The sequence below is a fragment of the Callithrix jacchus genome, chromosome 16 (genome assembly GCF_049354715.1).
Source record: "Callithrix jacchus isolate 240 chromosome 16, calJac240_pri, whole genome shotgun sequence".
NCBI lineage: Eukaryota > Metazoa > Chordata > Mammalia > Primates > Cebidae > Callithrix > Callithrix jacchus.
The window spans coordinates 99,230,214-99,246,945 of NC_133517.1; the positions used below are offsets into that span (position 1 = coordinate 99,230,214).

The 16,732-nt window shown below is 45.7% G+C and overlaps 1 protein-coding gene across 1 annotated transcript in view; it reads right to left on the bottom strand.

Annotated features, from left to right (window-relative positions):
- Positions 1 to 15,718, bottom strand: part of LOC100385770 (lysosomal-associated transmembrane protein 4B) — a 60,953-nt gene extending 45,235 nt beyond the window's left edge. Inside the window, 2 exon segments of the mRNA XM_008982944.5 lie at positions 15,204 to 15,580; positions 15,583 to 15,718. Coding sequence (XP_008981192.5) covers positions 15,204 to 15,580; positions 15,583 to 15,718 — 513 coding nt within the window.
- Positions 15,719 to 16,732: the final 1,014 nt, after the last annotated feature.

The following is a 16,732-nucleotide window of genomic DNA, read 5'->3' on the forward strand; positions in this document are numbered from 1 at the left end:
GATCAAGAGCATCCTGGCCAACCTGGTGAAACCCCGTCTCTACCAAAAGAAAAAAAAAGTATCAACCAGGCACAGTGGCTCATGCTTGTAATCCCAGCTACTTGGGAGGCTGAGGCAGGAGAATCCACTTGAGCCTGCGTGGCGGGGGTTGCACTGAGTGGAGATCATGCCACTGCACTCCAGCTTGGGCAACAGAGTAAGACTCCATCTCAAAAAGAAAAAAAGAAAAATAGAGTGTGACTTCTCAAAGAGTAGATGAGGAAAATGGTTAGGAAAAACTTCAGTCAATCTGAAACATGGCAACAAAGGAGAGAAAAACGGAAACTGACTGAAATAAATCTTAGTGAATTAATTTGTCCAGTTAAAGACAAGCATTGTCAGGCTGCCTAACACTGTCCCTCCCGTCTTCAAACTCTCCTGTATGCCTTATCATAGTGCCACACACTCTCCTTTGTAGTATTTACCACACCTGTGATCCTGTACATTACTAATATATATTAATTACTGGTTAATATTTATTTCCTCTACTTCAACACAGATTCGACACTGGCAAGGACTGGGTCTATTTTCAATCACCATTGCATCATGAACACCTAGCATAGTTCTTAACATAGAGGAAGTTCTCCATAAAATCTGCTGACGGAGGAGGAAAGAGAAGGAAGGAGGCAAGAAACTGAATCTGCATCAGCATTCCTTCCAGACTTCAACTGTCTGCAATTATTTTCTTCTGAGATGGAATGTCCTTATCCATAATTTCTCTGATTCACAAATTAGATGCATTGTGTCTTACAGAGATGATTGCTCTCCTGCTGAAATTACTATTCATGTTACTTTCATTTCATCTTTTTAAAAATTCTTAGCAGTCAATTAAGAATCCATTAATGGACACACCCTAAGAAAAGTGCATTCTCATTGGATACTTCATTTCATGAATAATCACAGCTATTTAAAAAATTTTGATTTCTGTTTATACATAATTTCATGTTTTTGATTTTATATTTCACCAGGTGTGGTGGCTCACGCCTGTAATCCCAGCACTTCAGGAGGCTGAGGTGGGAGAATTACCTGAGGTCAGAGTTTGAGACCAGCCTGGCCAACATGGCAAAACCCCGTCTCTATTAAAAATACAAAAATTAGCCAGGTGTGGTGGTAAACGCCTGTAATCCCAGTTACTTAGAAGGCAGAGGCTGGCCGGGCGCGGTGGCTCAAGCCTGTAATCCCAGCACTTTGGGAGGCCGAGGTGGGTGGATCACAAGGTCAAGAGATCCAGACCATCCTGGTCAACATGGTGAAACCCCATCTCTACTAAAAATACAAAAAATTAGCTGGGCATGGTGGTGCACGCCTGTAATCCCAGCTACTCAGGAGGCTGAGGCAGGAGAATTGCCTGAACCAAGGAAGCAGAGGTTGCGGTGAGCCGAGATCGTGCCATTGCACTCCAGCCTGGGTAACAAGAGCGAAACTGTCTAAAAAAAAAAAAAAAAAGAAAAAGAAAGAAAAAAAAGAAGGAAGAGGCATGAGAATGGCTTGAACCCAGGAGGTGGAGGTTGCAGTGATCTGAGATCCTGCCACTGTACTCCAGCCTGGGGACAGAGCGGACTCTGTTTCAATCAAAAATATATGTTTTGTTTAAGCTACTCTGTGAAATGTTAGGCCCAAACTGAATAACTGAGGCAAGTATCTCAAGCAGTCAAGGTTTACTGAGCCAAAGTTTAAGAGCATGCCTGGGAAAAACAGGAGCCACAGAAACATCTGTGGCCTACGCTTTCCAAAGAGGGTTTTGGGAACTCAGTATTTAACAGCGCAAGTAGGAAAAAAAAAGGGAGGTGGAGCAAGCAGTGAGGTAAATGATTACATGATTCTGAGGCTCCAATTAGTGCTCAGTAAATATATTTATTTTATTTTATTTTATTTTTTTATTTATTTGAGACACAGTTTTGCTCTTGTTGCCCAGGCAGAAGTGCAACGGCAAAATCTTGGCTCTCTGCAACCTCTGCTTCCTGGGTTCAAATGATTCTCCTGCCTCAGCCTCCTGAGTAGCTGGGATTACAGGCGTGTGCCACCATGCCCGGCTATTTTGTATTTTAGTAGAGATAGGGTTTCTCCATGTTGGTCAGGCTGGTCTCGACCTCCCAACCTGAGATGATCTACCCGCCTCGACCTCCCAAAGTGCTGGGATTACAGGCATGAGCCACCGCACCTGGCCATCTACCTTATACATAAGGTAAACACTGGAAAAGACCAGTAGAGGAAGGAGTCAATTATGCAGCCACCTCAAAGTGAGTGATCACCCCCTTGTCTTTGTTCTGTACCTGAGAAGACAAGCTTGTAATCAACATTATCAGCGTGAGATTTAACAGAACTCAGTTTTAGGAGTTAAACTTGTGTTGCAGACCTAAGGTTACAACTGGCAGGTGCTTGTTTTATAGGGGGGATATGTATCCTGAAACATTTAGGGTCCAGCAAGGAATCTCCTGGGGAGCAATTTGTGAAAGCAACCATCGGGAGAGGCGTAAGGCCTTCCCCCTTGTTCGGTAGAAAGTCCTGCCATCTTTCCCCCAGGTTTCTTGCCCCCACCCTCCCCCCAGGCTTCCTGCTGCCCTGAGAAAAGCCTGCCAAGCCTCGGCCTATCCTGAACCGACACGTAACCCTCTGAGCCACCTCAGCAGTCTGCCCAGAGATGGCCAGCCTATCCTAAGCTCCTACAACACTCCGCCAGCCCTGTGTCCACGCCCCGTCCACCCCCCCTATAAAACCCTCCTACCCCACCTGCGCAGTCGCAGCCAGCCCCATTCTCCTTCCTTTCCTGGCCTGCCCGCTGGTCCCAATAAACCTGAACTCGGCTTCCAACTCTCGAGCTGTTATTTGGGGTCGGGTACCGGGCAGGGGTCTACAAGGGGGTCGCACACCCCTTATTGTGAGAACCTGGCTTATGCAGCATGATCCTGTGACACAAGGTGGTGAAATTACAGTTACTTGTTTGGGAAAAAGCACAGTAGTGTTGCGTGACTCAGTTCTCAGGCTTAAGCCTCCTCTTGGCATAACTAGTTGGAGGGCAGGGTGGTTCCTGAGATTTTATTTTCTTACAGTTACTTTTTTTTTTGGAGACAGAATCCCTCTCTGTCGAACAGGCTGGAGTGCAACGGTCTTGGCTCACTACACCTCCACCTCCTGGGTTCAAGCGATTCTCCTGCTTCAGCCTACCAAGTAGCTAGGATTACAGGTGCCCTCCACCATGCCCAGCCAACTTTTGTATTTTTAGTAGAGACAGGTTTTCACCATGTTGGCCGGGCTGATCTTAAACTCCTGATCTCGTGAATCGCCCACCCCAGGCTTGCAAAGTGATGGGATTACAAGCCACCACACCTGGCCCTCTTACAGTCTCCCTTCCCCCTCCCCCTCCTTTTTTTTTTTTTGAGACAGAGTCTTGCTCTGTTGCAGAGGCGCTATCTCTTCTCACTGCAACCTCTGCCTCCCGGGTTCAAGCAATTCTCCTGCCTCTGCCTCCTGAGAAGCTGAGATTACAGGCACACGCCACTACGCACGGCTAATTTTTGTATTTTTAGTAGAGACATGGTTTCACTGTGTTGGCCAGGCTGGTCTCAAACTCCTGATCTCGTGATCTGCCCGCCTTAGCCTCCCAAAGTGCTGGAATTACAAGCATAAGCCACTGCGCCCGACTTACAGTTACTTTTAAAATAACTATTTATTTAGAATTATTTATTTTTAGAATTAGTAACTCCAATTTACAGAGGAAAACTGAAGTCCTAAGAATCAACAAGTACTACCTTACAGACTGGAATTAAAGCCTCTAGTAGTTAGCACAGGACGTTCACTGGGCAACAGCGGGGTGGACCCTCAGGGATTTACAGCATTTTGGGAGGGTGAGGCAGGAGGATCGCTAGAGCCCACAAGTCTGAGACCAGCTTGGGTGACAGAGTGAGATCTTACCTCAAAACAAAAAACAAATAAGAAATAAGGCTGCCCTTGTGACATGGTAAAAGCCCCATAAAACTGCATACCTCAACCATGCCTCAGCTTTCGGTTGAAACTGCTCTCTATAACCCAAATGTGAATAAGTAATTAAGGACTGTGATTTCTCCACCCTACCCAGACAATGTGTAGATGAATGCTAATCTTGGCTTTTGTGAACCACTTAAGTTACAATCAGAATGTCAAATAGTCCCCTGGCCCTCAGAATGTCTGGAAACCCCTCATTCTCATCTCTGCCCAGAAGGTGGCTTGCAGAATCCACTAGCCCTAGGAATGTGTGAAGCCCCTCACACCCATGCCCGCCCCTCACCCCCACTCCCAAGGTGGTTTTACGGGTTTAAAAAGGTCTTGTCACCCTTCTTTCTCTGCCATGGGTTGGAGAGACGTGAGTCCTCCGTGGTCGCCGGCAATAAACCCTGCAATTTGGCATACTTTTGTCTAGGTGTTGACTCTCTATGCTCGGTCCAGAATAAGTGGCATCTGATGTCCTCTGGGACTGTTTTCCCTTATCAGTTGTATGACTCCCCAGCTAAAGAAACATCTCCTAGCCTCCCTTATAGCTAAGGTCACATGTCTTGTTTTTGGTCACCAGGATGTAAGTTAGAGTGACACATGCAATTTCCATTTCACATCATTAAGAAAATAAAGCTCCGGCCAGGCGTGGTGGCTCATGCCTATAATCCCAGCACTTTGGGAGGCCAAGGCGGGTGGATCACGAGGTCAAGAGATCGAGACCATTCTGGTCAACAAGGTGAAACCCCGTCTCTACTAAAAATACAAAAATTAGCTGGGCATCATGGTGCACACCTGTAATCCCAGCTACTTGGGAGGCTGAGGCAGGAGAATTGCTTGAACCCAGGAGGCGGAGCTTGCGGTGAGCCAAGATCGCGCCATTGCACTCCAGCCTGGGTAACAAGAGCGAAACTCCGTATCAAAAAAAGAAAGAAAGAAAAGAAAGAAAGAGAGAGAGAGAAAGAAAGGAAGGAAGGAAGGAAGGAAGGAAGGAAGGAAGGAAGGAAAAGAAAGAAAGAAAGAAAGAAAGAAAGAAAGAAAGAAAGAAAGAAAGAAAATAAGCTCTTTGTCCTTCAGATGCGCCTCTCTCCCTTCACCAGGCCAGGACACAAACATGGTGCTGGTAACGTCTCCAGCCATGAAGACAAACAAAGAAAGCAGCCTGCGTTGAACCAGAGAAGGAACCCATGCACAATATTTGGGATGGTGGAGCTACACCTGACCTCCAGCCTGGGTCTCTGGATGGCCACAAGGAACAATGTTGGCCAACACTCCCTGCACTGTTAATAGGAGAGAAATAAATTTCTATCTTCCTGCAGTTTTACATTTCTTTGTTATAGCAACTTTATCTATACCATAACTGATATTAACAGTAAATATGGGGGGGCTGCGGTGGCTCACGCCTGTAATCTCAGCACTTTGGGAGGCCGAGGTGGACGGATCATGAGGTCAAGAGATTGAGACCATGGTGAAACCCCATCTCTACTAAAATATACAAAAATTAGCTGGGCATGGTGGCATGTGCCTGTGGTCCCAGCTACTCGCGAGGCTGAGGCAGAATTGCTTGAACCCAGGAGGCAAAGGTTGCAGTGAGCAGAGATTGAGCCACTGCACTCCAGCCTGGAGCCTGGTGACAGAGCAAGTCTCTGTCTTAAAATCTTAAAAAAAACAAAAACAAAAACAGTAAATATTAAAACAAAAGAGAGAAAAAAACACAGCTCTCAGAGAAGCCAATACTACCTTAAAAAGGAAAATAAGTCAGGCTCAGTGGCTCAAGCCTGGAATCCCAGCACTTTGGGAGGTCTGAGACAGGTGGATCAGAAGCTGGAGACCAGCCTGGCCAACATAGTGAAACCCCCTCTCTACTAAATACATAAAAATTAGCTGGGTATGGTGGCGCACCTGTAATCCCAGCTACTTGGGAGGCCGACAGGAGAACTGCTTGTACCTGGGAGACAGGTTGCAGTGAGCTGAGACTGCACCATTGAACTCCAGCCTGGGCGACAAGAGTGAAACTCCAACTCAAAAATAAATAAATAAATAAATAAATAAATACAAATAAAAAAACTCTTAGACCAGCAACTAGATCAAAGATGGGGTTCAAAACTAAGAACCTGGGCTGGGCACAGTGGCTCACGCCTATAATTCCAGCACTTCAGGAGGCTTAGGCAGGTGGATCACTTCAGGACAGGAGTTCGAGACCAGCCTGGCCAACATAGTGAAACCTCATCTCTATTAAAAATACAAAAATTAGCCAAGTATGGTAGTGTATGCCTGTAATCCCAGCTACTCAAGAGGCTGAGGCACAAGAATTGCTTGAATTTGGGAGGCGGAGGTTGCAGTGAGCCAAGATCAGATCACTGCACTCCAGTCTGGGCGACAGCAAGACTCTGTCTCAAAAAATAACAACAACAAAAAAAGAAAACCCTAAAAAACAAAACAAACAAACAAACAAACAAAAAACCTGACAACAAGAATGTACAAGAGACAAACCCCCTTTTTAAGGATGTTCGTTAGAAGATCCAGGCCTAGAGACTTGTTACCTCTTGTGAAGCTGGACTCACCAAGGCTGCTTTAATGAAAAGCCATTAACTACTCAAATGATTGGTGTCCACTAAAAGAATACATAAGCCTAAGGATTAGAGTATTCGTCTTAATGACAATTATATTTTCTTACTAAATATTTGGCATTCTGGCTTTACATGCCAATCTGCTATGAGTTTAGTTAGTATGAATCAGGCCTTAACTTTAGGGTGCTGACAAGATCAAACCTTCTTCAGGAAGACTGAGGGATCAGTAAGGGAGAGCCAAACTGATGCATTTCATCTGGCCTTACCTAGATGACTCCCTCAAGTGCTTCTTTCTTTCTAACCTGTGACACCTCCAGTTGTTTGTTTTAGACAGGGTGTTGCTCTGTCACCCAGGCTGGAGTGCAGTGGTATGAACCTCAGCACTTCCCTGGCTTTAGTGATTCTCCCACCTCAGCCTCCCAAGTAGTTGGAACTAGAGTCACATACCATCATCCTCAGCCATTTTTTTTGGAGGTGAGTCAGTTTTGCAACCCCCAGGAGCAACACAGATCTCAGTACCTACTATACACTAAGGGTTACTGCTTCACCATCTCTGCACCATAGAACCAACTGGCTGCATAATTTTAGTAGCTCAAGGTTAATTTCTTTTTCTTTTTTTTTTTTTTTTTGTTTTGAGACAGAATCTCGCTCTGTTTCCCAGGCTGGAGTGCAGTGGCGCGATCTCACACGCCACCATGCCTGGCTAATTTGTTTGTTTGTTTGAACCAGGAGGAGGAAAAGGACAAAGCAGTGAATTACACAGCTAGGGCTCACAGATTACTTCCACTAGCATTCCTTTTAATAGAGACAGGGTTTCACTATGTTGGCCAGGCTGGTCTCGAACTCCTGACCTTGTGATCTGCCCGCCTCGACCTCCTAAAGTGCTGGGATTACAGGTGTGAGCCACCATGCCCGGCCTTTTTTTTTTTTTTTTTTTTTTTAGTTCAATCTTATTTTTGTTAATAATTTGAAATTACATTTCCTCAAGTATGTTTTCTTTTCTTTTTTAACCTCCCACATATTTCCCTGACTGTGAAACACTTTCCCTTGGAAGCTGTAACTGCAAAGAGACAACTCTAAACTATTAAAATGTGAAGAGCAACTGAAGAAGGGTAGTCTTTGCTTGCTTTTTACTTTGCTTCAAGCAAAATGAGTTGACCAATAACTCAACAACTCTCATTAAGTCTCCAAAAGCTCTACTAAAAGTCTTAGGAACCAGGAGGAGGAAAAGGGCAAAGCAGTGAATTATGCTGCCAGGGTTCACACATCACTCCCAGTAGCATTCCTTTATGACTGTGCCCTCTTCCTTCAGGGCCAAGACTCAAAGTTAAATTGACAAAACAAATATATTACTCACCCAAACATTGTATTATGTTTGAGTTGTAGGGCGCAAAACTCATGTTAATATGTAACACTTCATGCTTTGTTAAGTTACTGAGAAAAGAACTTTCATCTAAGGAATGCAAGTCTTTATTATCAGGCCCAGAGAAACATTAAAATGATACAGCAATCACTTTTTACACCCCCTCCCTCCCTTTTGAGTTCTATCTTCATCTCTTGAAACTGTTTGCTATTGCCACAAGTAGCTACAAATTAACCTAACAATGCATAGCTCAACAATGGATTGACAATCAGGAACCAATGTTGTTTCTATAAACCAAGAACAATTCCTGACAAACAACTTTGTATCAGCACACTTCCTATCCCTCCCTTCAGTCTTTAAAAATCAACTTATAACTGCTGCTAACCTGTGTGTGTAGTCAGGGCAACACCAATCTATATTCTGGGGTTGCAATCCTCAAGCCTGGCCCAAATAAACTGGCTACTTACATTAGACATATTTAAAGGAAATCCCAGAGAGAAGAGTATTAATAAACAGTTTTGATAGCAATCTTTATTTATTGGCTAATGAACATTTATCATAATGGTGTAATAAGGTGGCTAAGACCTGTAATCCCAGTACTTTGGGAGGCCAAGGCGGGTGGATCAGGAGGCCAGGAGTTGGAGACCAGCCTGGCCAACATGGTCAAATCCCGTCTCTACTAAAAATACAAAAATTAGCTGGGTGTAGTGGTGGGGCCTGTAATCCCAGCTATTTGGGAGGCTGAGGCAGGAGAATCGATTGAACCAGGAGGCAGAGGCTGCACTGAACCGAGATGGCCCCATTGTACTCCATCCTGGGTGACACAGTGAGACTGTCTCAAAAAAAAAAAAAAAAAGTGTGATAAAAGCTTAAAAAGATATTGAATACCACTGAAATCTCCACCAATGAATATTCTATAGAACTGCCCTTGGTCTTTTATTAGATAGGGAAAACCTGTACTTTAAAAATCCAACATCCTTCCCTAAATCTATTCAGTTCCTTAAATCAGATGGAGAAAATCTAGGTGGCAAGAGAGACTTGTATCACTAACTGGTAAAAATCCCTATCCATATTATTCACACAATTAAGAGCTGATACCCGCTACAGCTTGTGTCTAGAGAGCTATATAGAACACATTCTGTCTCGTTTTCCAGCCATGTGAAACAGCCTGCCATTTTAATCTAACTTAAAAACTGCTTTCATCATGTCACTCCTGTTCATAATTCTTCAACAATTCCCCACTGCCTACAGAATAAAATCTAAACTCTTTAGCCTACTATTTAGTCTTCTACAATCTAACATACTAGAAAAAACACCAGGCAATAAAGATGATACAAGTACCACAAAGCAGCCCTAGAATTATGGGCTGATCACAGAATCTGACAGTTGGAAAGAAGCGATTAACCGTAAAAGAACCTCTCACCACCTATCACGCCCGACCCAGGGTTGCTCTGAGGTCTAAATAAGAACAAATGTGAAAGCACACTGAAAACTATCAACCACTCTACGAATACAGGATCTTAGTCTTACTATCCTATACTCAGACCAATCAATAGTTATTGAATTTCTCAGGATGCAAAGAAGAGAATCTATCAGGCTTGTGAAGGGGTAAAGAAAATTCTCTCCCCTCTGCAACTTCTGAAGCTTTGATCATTTCAGCCTATAAAACAAACTGATAATAGATCAACAGCAAAAAAGGGCATACAAATGTATTACATGCAAACACATACACAGGAGTCACAGGAATAAGAAAACTCAAAGGAAGGGCCAGATAGCTTAAGTTTTAATACTATCCCGAGGTTAAAGAAAGAATAGGAGTTTAGATCATGGCAAAACACGTTACGGGAGGGAGAGATGGAAAGGGCTGGCTAAGGAAGGTGGTCTTGTTATGCAAATGAGACCTCACAGGTGGCAGCCCTGAGAAAAAATAGTTGCTAGCCTGTAGTACGGTAAACTTCTCTATCAGACCTCCAAAGGTGTGAGACTCTCAATCTCTCTGTCCCATGAGTTAATCCTTCCTAGGTCTGAACCTGGGGGATGGGGTGGGGAGGAGGTGTACTCAGAGAAAGCCTGGCTGTTTTAATGTAGATTTTCCCTAAGGATGCAAATCTCCACAAAAGGAAGCTTTTCAGAGCTATTCTTGTTTGCAGTTTCTCTAACACTAACTTGAAATATACCAAATAGGTATACTTTTGGGTGAGATATTCTGGTTTCCTTTACTTGAGTATACAAGGAAGCTGTGACTTTTCATGTGAACAAGTGGATTCCTTGAAAGACCAGGTCTGCACATGTATGGCAGAACTTAAAAGTATAATAAAAAAAAAAAAAAAAAAAGTGGCCAAGTGCAGTGGCTCACACCTGTAATCGCAGCACTTTGGGAGGCTGGGGCAGGTGGATCACCTGAGGTCAGGAGTTAAGAGACCAGCCTGACCAAATGGAGAAACCTTGCCTCTACTAAAAATACAAAATTAACCGGGCAGAGTGGCACATGCCTGAGGTCAGGAGTTAAGAGACCAGCCTGACGAAAGAGAGAAACCTTGCCTCTACTAAAAATACAAAATTAGCCGGGCACAGTGGCACATGTAATCCCAACTATTTGAGAGGCTGAGACAGGAGATTCACTTGAACCTGGAAAGCAGAAGTTGCAGTGAGCCAAGATTGCACCACTGTACTCCAGCCTAGGCAACAGGAGCGAAACTCCATCTCAAAAAAAAAAAAAAAAAAAATCCCCAAAGTCTTGTTCAAGACTATTTGGAGCAGCTTTATTTATCACAGCCCCAAATTAGAAATAACCCAAATGTCCAATATCCGGCAAACGAATAACCAAGTTTTGGTATATTCATACAATAAAACAATACTCAGCAATAAAAAGCAACACTCCAAGAAACTGAATGAATCTGAAAGAAGTTATGCTAAGTGAAAGAAGCTAGATACAGAAGGGTACATACCACATAACCATTTACATGAAAAAGCAAAACTTACCTACAATGATGGGGGCAGGTGGCAGGGATTAACTGGGAAATGGCACAAGGAAACCTTCTGGGGTTTTGGAAATGTTCTCAAGGAACAGGAGTTACATTACACAGGCACTTGTCAGCTCAATAAACTGCTACAACTGTGAATTTTGTAGTATGTAAACCACAACTCAATTAAAAGAGAGAGACAAACAAAAAATGATCCCTAATACCTGAAGTCTCCCAAAGTTAGCTTGGCACAGAATTTTTATTTATTTTGAGACAAAGTCTTGCTCTTGTTGCCAGGCTGGAGTGCAATGGCACAATCTCAGCTCACTGCAATCTCCACCTCCTGGGTTCAATCTACTCTCCTGCCTCAGCAGATTACAGGTATGCACTACCACATCCAGCTAATTTTTTGTATTTTTTAAATAGAGACAGGGTTTCACTATGTTGGCCAGGCTGGTCTCAAACTCCTGACCTCAGGAGATCCGCTCGCCTCAGCCTCCCAAAGTGCTGGGATTTACAGATAAATACCTGAAGCCAATAGATGTTATTTCTGGACTGAAGGAAACTTTTATTATTCCAAGCCAAAACCAAAACACATCCACAACTTTTATAAGTACAACAGAGAAAACAAAACAGATTAAAACATCACTCAGACCATAAACCAACCATGGCATTTGAAGATCTCAAGTAAATCACCGAAGTTCCCTTAGCTTCAGTTTTCTCATCTGTAAAATGGGAATAAGAAAATCTACCACACCAGGAATGTGTAAAAATTAACCTTATGCAAACTATATAGTAAAGTATCTGATAGAGCACTAGTAAATGGTATTTGGTAAGAATCAACAATGAGAAAACAAATAAAAAAGATCCACTTTACCTATCTTGTAAAACAGGAAATTATTTAAAACAGGCCCTAGGGGAGAGATAGCATTGGGAGAAATGCCAGATATAGGTGATGGGGAGGAAGGCAGCAAATCACACTGCCATGTGTGTACCTATGCAACAATCTTGCATGTTCTTCACATGTACCCCAAAACCTAAAATGCAATTTAAAAAAAAAAGCCCTTATTGTGAACTCTTATTTAAATATCTGCCTTTTGTGAAAATGCTCCCCTTTTGTTTCTTTTTTATTCTTTTTTTTATTCTTTATTTTATGTATTTATTTAGAGACCAGTCTCACTTTGTCGCCCAGGCTGGAGATCAGTGGCATGATCTCCGCTCACTGCAACCTCTGCTGCCCAGGTTCAAGTGATTCTCCTGCCTCAGCCTCCCAAGCAACTGAGATTACAGGTGCTCGCCACCACGCCCAGCTAATTTTTGTATTTTTTGTAGAGACAGTGTTTCACCATGTTGGCCAGGCAGGTCTTGAACTCATTACCTCACGTGATCCACCAGCCTGGGCCTCCTGAAGTGCTGGGATTAGGCGTGAGCTCACCACCGTGCTCAGCCTCCTTTTTTCTTTTTTAAGAGACAGGGCAACCAGGCACAGTGGTTTACGTCTGTAATACCAGCACTTTGAGAGGCTGAGGCGGGTGGATCACAGCAAGGTCAGGAGTTTGAGACCAACCTGACCAACATAATGAAACCCCATCTCTACTAAACATACAAAAATCAGCCAGGCGTGGTGGCACACACCTGTAATCCCACCTACTCAGGAGGGTCAGGCAGAAGAATGCTTGAACCGGGAGGCGGAGGTTGCAGTGAGCTAAGATAGCACCACTGCACTCCAGCCTGGGCCACAGAGGGAGCCTTTGTCGCGCAAAAAAAAAAAAAAAAAAAAAAAAACCCAGAGAGAGAGAGACAAGGCTTACTCTCTGTTGCCCAGGCTGGAGTGCAGTGGCCCAATCACCGCTCACTGTAGCCTTGAACTTCTGGGACTCAAGCTGGGACTATAGGCGTGAGCCACCACATCTGGCTAATTTGTAACTCTCCACTTTCTGATAACTGACCCCAGTCCATCCAGATGGCTGGGGAGAAGCGGGTAGGGCAAACGAGGGAAGGTGCCTTGTTTTACAGTGGTCCTGCTCCCTAGCCATACAACACTGTCTTAAATATGTTCACGAAAATCAAAGTTTTGGACAAGCAAATGATATTTAAAGGTCTCGGTGAAATTCACTACTTTAAAAAAAAAAAAAAAGGCTTACATTGCCTTGTGAAATGCAAAAGACTAGGAGATTATCAGTACTTACGCCAGGTTTTGCAGAAATAGGGTCTACCTACAGCAACATTTTTATTCACATCTGCTAGAAAGCTTTCTGATTATCTTTCAAAAGGCCATTTCTTTCCAAAAGCCAGGACAAGCACACCAATAACTACTTTCCACAGAGTGTGCTCAAACAGTAGACAAAGCATGCTGAGTACCCTCGTTTTTATCACACCAACACTGTCTGGTTGGATTGCAGCCAACAACTGGGCTCAAGCAGGATTTATCTTTCCTGTAGATCACGTAGTACATTTGCCTAATGCAGTGCCCTAGATTTTGCAAATTACATTCACTGATGTACTTGCAAGTCGAAAGATTTGAACATTTTCAAGGAAGGGAGACACTTGTATAAAACAGTCTGTCTTGATCATCAATAAAAACACCAACTATTTTGAGCCACCTACTATCCTTTTGCTGTAATTTTCAATTTCTGTAAAGAATTTCTTGGCTTTTAGCAAAGTCGAGGTTGAGCTAATACGCTGATGTTACATCTGTATTTACACTGCACAGGAAGAACCCACAGACCCTAAATATCTGTTTGAAATATACTCCGGCCAAAAATTTCTATTGTGTGGCCATGATAGGCACTGACTAAAGGAAACTGCAACTATAAATAGCACAGTGAACACCATATGCCTGGGGTGAAATGTTTTGCCTAAAATGGTACAAGGGAAGGGGTTCACAGTTCGACAAACAGTCCGTATATCGAATGAGCAAAAACAAAAAAAACCACACACACACCCCTAATTCATTATTAAAGAGATACTAATTTTTCTCCACCGGGCACGGTAGCTCTTGCCTGTAATTCTAACACTTTGGGAGGCTGAGGCGTGTGAATCATGAGGTCCGGAATTCAAGACCAGCCTGGTCAACATGGTGAACCCAGCCTCTACTGAAAATACAAAAACTTAGCTGGGCGTAGTGGCGGGCGCTTGTAAACCCAGCTACTCGGGAGGTTGAGGCAGGAGAATCGCTTGAACCCGGGAAGTGGAGGTTGCAGTGAGCTGAGATCACGGCACTACACTCCAGCCCGAGGCACAGAGTGAGACTCCGTCTCAAAAAAATACTACTACTAATAATAATTTTTCTCAATAAAAAAAGTTATATATACCATTTGTCTACCATTTTCAGGACATTCCCTCGAGGTGCAGTGGTATTCACTGCAAAGCAGCTCGGGTCTAACTCTCCACCATGATGGCACAAAACCCAAAATGCAGTGGACTCCGACAAAGTGCTGCTGCACTCTAGGGGTGCCAACAACTAACGCAGGGCAGGTGCAGACCAAGACTGCATCAGGATTCCTCCCTACCTCTGAAAATCACTGCTCCTCATATAAAGAAAATGTTCAACGTTCCAACCAGGAAAAAAATGCCGTATCTGCCTGATCAGTCTGTCAAGAAAAGGTCCGAGGACCACCTGCCCATGGGCAGGAAAAATGTGGATGTAAAATGGCTTCCCCAGGCAGATGGAATATCACACGCACATTCCTTCCAGGAGTAAGGGCTTTAAAACATGGGCGGGGGACCCATTCAAAAGAGGATGCCAAGAACCCCCAGCTACTTCAGCACAGGATCCGAACATGCGACGGGCGTGAAACTGCAGGACAACACCCGAGCGGAGACGCGGCACTGAGAACTGCAACCCTGACCACGGAGTTTCAAAATATGCCCCGTCACCTCCGCTGGGTCGTCCCGCAGCCGTCGAAACACAAAGCGCACGGGCTTTAAGAAGAAAGGAAACACGTGCTCCGCAGATAAGCTCAGAGTTTCTTGGCCCCGGGTGCGCCGTGCGCGACGCCGCGAAGCTGCGCGGAGGCTGGAGGCCGGATCCCCGCACCACCTGGGCGCCGTGGGTCGGGTGCCGTTCTACACCCCGCGACCCCGGCCCCCTGGCGCCCCAAACTCCCGGCCTCCCCCCGTCGGCGCTGGCCTAACCCGGGAAAGCGCGAACGCGGCGCCTGGAGAATTAAGTTTCTAATAATACAACTTTAGGCGGATGAGCGCGCGCCTCACCCCACCGCGAGGCCGGGCCAGGAGCCCAGCTGGGGGCGCAGAAGCAACGCGGGTCCTGGGGCCCACGGCCGGGCGACCCGCACTCACCAGGTACCAGACACCGAGCAGGATGGTGCCGGTGCGGACATGGCAGCACAGGCAGCAGCTGTTGGAGTAGAACCGCGTCCAGGGCGCGACCATCTTCATCGCTGCGGGTGCAGCGGCGCGAGCGCACGCCCAAGTTTTCAGGAGCGCCGATCGCCTCGTCCGGGGCTCGCCGCGCTGCTGCTGCCGGCTCCTCAACCGCTCCGGGTCCCGGCCCACTCGCCCGTGCGCCCACAGGCCTCCCTCCTCGATCCCCCGGGAGCTGCGAGCAGCTGCTGCTGCGAGACCCTGCGCTCAGAAGGCTGCGGCGGCGCGGGCGGGGAGGGGGCGGGGCGGCTTCGGCCACGTGACTCGGGCCCGTGACGTCACCGCGGGCTTCTGCCCGCTGTAGGAGCTGCGATCCCGGGTGAATAAATTCATCAGCGATGCACCCTCCGCCGGGTGCTTGAGTCCCCGTGTCGGCCCGCCGTGTAGGTACGGGCCTTCCCTATTTCATCTGGCCATTCGTGTAACTTCATTCCGGTGTTGAGATTCTTTTAGTCTAGTTCCTTGTGGATTTCTTCCCTTTTACTACTCTTTTTTTTTTTTTTTTTTTTTTGAGACGGAGTCTCGCTCTGTCGCCCAGGCTGGAGAGGAAGGGCGTGATCCCCGATCATTGCAACCTCCGCCTCCCAGGTTCAAGTGATTCTCCTGCCCCAGCCTCCCAAATACCTAGGATTACAGGCGCCCGCCACCACGCTCACCTAATTTTTTGGTTTTTGTTTTGTTTTGTTTTGTTTTTGAGACGGAGTTTCGCTCTTGTTACCCAGGCTGGAGTGCAATGGCGCGATCTCGGCTCACCGCAACCTCCGCCTCCTGGGATCAGGCAATTCTCCTGCCTCAGCCTCCTGAGTAGCTGGGATTAGAGGCAAGCGCCACCATGCCCAGCTAAGTTTTTGTATTTTTATATAGACGGTGTTTCACCATGTTGGTAAGGCTGGTCTGGAACTCCTGACCTCAGGTGATCAGCCCGCCTCGGCCTCCCAAAGTGCTGGGATTACAGGCGTGAGCCACGCACCCGGCGGCCCCCTTCTACTTCTATCTTGCAGGTAATCAATACAGACAGTTCCTATCACTCTTATCTTGCATGAGACGAAGGAAGACTGCGCGGTGCGATTCCAGTCAATTGCAGTACTTTGAACCGCCGCCGACAGCAATTTGTCTCTGCTTCCCAGCTCAATTACTGTGATAGTAATCTTTTCCCAGAAAATAGGATGTGTTTCAAGGACACCCTCGCTGTGCTTAGGGTAGCATTTTTAATCATGAGTGCAGCTCTAAAGATTCAGTCCCAACCTGGGCAACATGGCGAAACCCCGGCTTTACAAAAACTACCAAAATTACGCGGGCGTGGTGGCGCGAGCCTGTGGTCCCAGCTACTCCGGGAGAATCACCTGAGCCCGGGAGTTCGAGGCTCATTGCTCCACTGCACTCCAGCCTGGGCGACGGGAGTGAGACCCCTCTCAAAACATAAGAAAGAGAAACAGTCATCCAAC